The 3,341-nt window shown below is 38.4% G+C and overlaps 1 protein-coding gene across 1 annotated transcript in view; it reads right to left on the reverse strand.

Moving 5' to 3' along the window:
- Rnf17 (ring finger protein 17) overlaps positions 1-3,341 on the reverse strand; it is a 211,144-nt gene that overhangs the window by 18,230 nt on the left and 189,573 nt on the right. Inside the window, exon 30 of the mRNA XM_008824356.1 lies at positions 567-623. Coding sequence (XP_008822578.1) covers positions 567-623 — 57 coding nt within the window. The remainder of the gene's footprint in view (positions 1-566; positions 624-3,341) is intronic.

Below are 3,341 nucleotides of genomic sequence, written 5' to 3' on the forward strand. Positions count from 1 at the left end.
ACTGTGACTAGTAATAATCAGATATATAGAGATTAGAACACATGTGGAAACATCTTAATGTCAATTTCATTAAAAATGAATTTTTCCATATGAAATTGTATATTTTAATAATGAATAGAGATCTTTTTTAAAGATTAAAACCTCATTTAATTTTATGTCTTATAGGGTTTATACAGAGTACAATATTGTATAACTGTATTAATTCAACTGTAAACCTAAAAATTTACAGCCAATTTTGAAAGAGATGCATCTTAGCTCAGAAAATTGTTACTGAATATGTCAATGCTATTGTAATAAAATGCTTTTTCTAAAAAAAAAAAAAATTAAAAATTACATTTATTGTGTGTGTGCCCATGTGTACATGTGTAGTATGTGCATGCCCTGCAAATATGCAACGGTCAGAGGACAACTCCAAGATAGTTCTCTTCCACCATGTGGGTCCTGGGTATCAAACTCGGGTGTCAGGCTTGGCAGCAACTGTCCTTACCAGTTGAGCCATATCACCTGCCCTGTTTCAGATTCTTTCTATTGATGAAAGTTCCTAAAACATTTGGATTGTAACTTACCTCAAATCTTATTTTCCACTTTTCATCTTCATACTTTTTATTGTGACCTGTTGGTTTCTGAAATACAGTATTATTAATGATTAAAAAACTACTTTTAGCTATCTAACATAATACTGTTTTGAAGCATTTTCATACTTTACAAAAATTAGATGCACAGTTCATGTTGAAATTCATTTAGTTTTCTCAGATTAACTATGGAAATATCTAATGTTATTATAATCTACTTATTTATTCTTATTTTTATTTTTGTCTTTTTGAAACAGGGTGTCCCAGCTGACCTGGAACTCGCTAGGTAGACCAGGCTGGCTTCAAACTCACAGAGATCCACCTGCCTCTCCCTCCTGAGTGCTGGGACCAAAGGCGTGCACCACCATGCCCAACCCATAAGTAATCTACTTATATTTCAACTGGAAGAATCCTTAAAATTTTGCTGATCAGTGGTAATTTATTTTAAGACAGTAGGACCTCTTTTTTCTTTATAACAAAAGAGCACAACCAAGAGACTGAGCAATCTTTATAAAAATCATTTAATAAGGGGACTGGAGAGATGGCTCAGTGGTTGAGAGCACTGGCTGCCCTTCCAGAACACCTGGGTTCAATTCCCAGCACTCACATGGTGGCTAACAACCACGTGTAACTCTGGTTCCAGGGGATCTGACACCCTCTTCTGGTCTTTTTAGGCTTTGTATGACACAAGTGCACTTACGTGCATGCAAAACACGCATACACATGAAAAAATAATTAAAAAAAACATTTAAGCTGGGTGTGGTGGTGCATACCTTTAATCCCAGCACTCAGAAGGCAGAGGCAGGTAGATCTTTGTGAGTTTGAGGCCAGCCTGGTCTACATAGAAAGTTCCAGGACAGTTGGGGCTACAAGGAGACCCTGTCTCAAAAAGACAAAAAAAAATCATTTAATAAATAGCACCTTTCACATAAATAAACAAACAATCCCCCTCTTGCTTTAAAAAAAAAATGTTGGCCATGAGGATTATAGGCCCAAAGTGACATCACAGTTTCTGTCAGAGAGAAAGTGATTTTTAAAAAAGTTTTAATAACTACATGATTAAAGAAGCATTTCATTACAGCTTTAACATATTAAGTAATACACTCCAGATCAAGAGCACATCTCTTTCACAAGTGGCTGTAAGTTTCGAGGTTCACAGTTGAATTAATACAGTTATACAATATTGAACTCAGTATAAGCCCTGTAAGACATAAAATTGAGTTTTTAACCTTTGGAACTCGCTCTGTAGACCAGGCTGGCCTCAAATTCACAGAGATCCGCCTGCCCCTGCCTCCCAAGTGCTGGGATTAAAGGCATGCGCCACCACGCCCAGCATGTGTGTGTGTGTGTGTGTTGTGTGTATATATATATATATATATGTATGTATATACGTGTATATATATACGTGTGTATATATATATATAGTTCCTTGCAGACTCATTGTTTTTGATACTAACACTGAGATGTTGGCGCATGCATCTCTAATCTGTATCTATCTGATTATTACTAGTCATAATCGGTTACACTTGGATCCTTGGTGCCTGTGTATGTCTATAAAGTCATCGGGTAGATTTCAATGGTAATGTTTATCACCTCTACTAATTAACATGATGTAAATTTCCATGCTTCCTTCTCAAATATAATACATTAAAAAAATTTTTGTGTGTGTGTATATCACACAGAATATCCCAAACCATCTTCGACTATACACCCACTTCCTAGATGGCACCCTCCCATAGCCTCCCTCCCCCTACTAGAGCCCTTATACTCTGATATCCCTGCTACTGTCTGCTGTGTTGTCAGCACCCCAGCCATTCCCCACCACTTGTCCATCTGGTGAATCTAGTCAGCCTATCTAGAGGGCTTTGTTTTAGGAAGGTCAGCTGTTCCTCATCTAGCAGCAATCAGTTGTCAATATTCCTTTAGATAAGATTGGGGTCCGCTGTTCAGTTTCCCAGTTCTCTGCTGGGTTACTATCTGGGAGTCCCTTTGGCCACCCTGGCCAGTAACTCAAAAGAAGGTATCTCCTATGTACCATTGTTGCTTGCTATGTAGCCTTTAGCTACACATATGGACTCTTAAAAAATTGTATTGGCCCCTTTCATCTTTGGTTATACTTTCCTTTTGGGTGTTTAAGGACATACAGCTGGCCAAGATAAACCAATTTATTTTTACTCTTAAGGTCATTTGAGGATCTGAGCCTCAAGGATCACATGGGCTTTGGAGGAGCCCCTGGCTTTCTTTTACCAGCTCTGCCTATGTGAAGATAAGTAAAAGGTCCTGCTCAACCATGGCTGGCTTCACTTGGAAGCATGGAGGAAATGATTCCTCCGTGTTGACCCCCCTCTTTGTAGACTTGACAGTGGTTCAAGTCCATCTGGTTGGGTCTCCTCGGCCTCCTTGATCAAGAGGACAGGTGACCCACCACCATTATAGGACATTTTGAGAGATGCTCTTAGTCCCCTGGAACTAGTTGATCTAGGTGGGGTAGAAGAAAAAACTGTCCTTTATGTCCCTCTGACCAAATTAGTATAGGCCTCAAAGTATGTCTGTTAAACATCGAAGAAGGTTAGTTCCACCAGTCTGGTACTTTTAATTACTGTGTGTCATGTGAATAAATCTTGGACAAAGACCAGTTGTTCTCAGATAAACCTTGCCTAGACATATATTTCTAGATCTGGTGTATATAATTTGTCAGTAGGTTGTTGGACTAATATGGTTCCATCTGGTTTTTAAAACTAGCTATGTATTTATCTCTTGCATTGGCTA

Source organism: Nannospalax galili, unplaced genomic scaffold (assembly GCF_000622305.1).
Source record: "Nannospalax galili isolate Female #2095 unplaced genomic scaffold, S.galili_v1.0 scaffold388, whole genome shotgun sequence".
In the NCBI taxonomy this organism is placed as follows: domain Eukaryota; kingdom Metazoa; phylum Chordata; class Mammalia; order Rodentia; family Spalacidae; genus Nannospalax; species Nannospalax galili.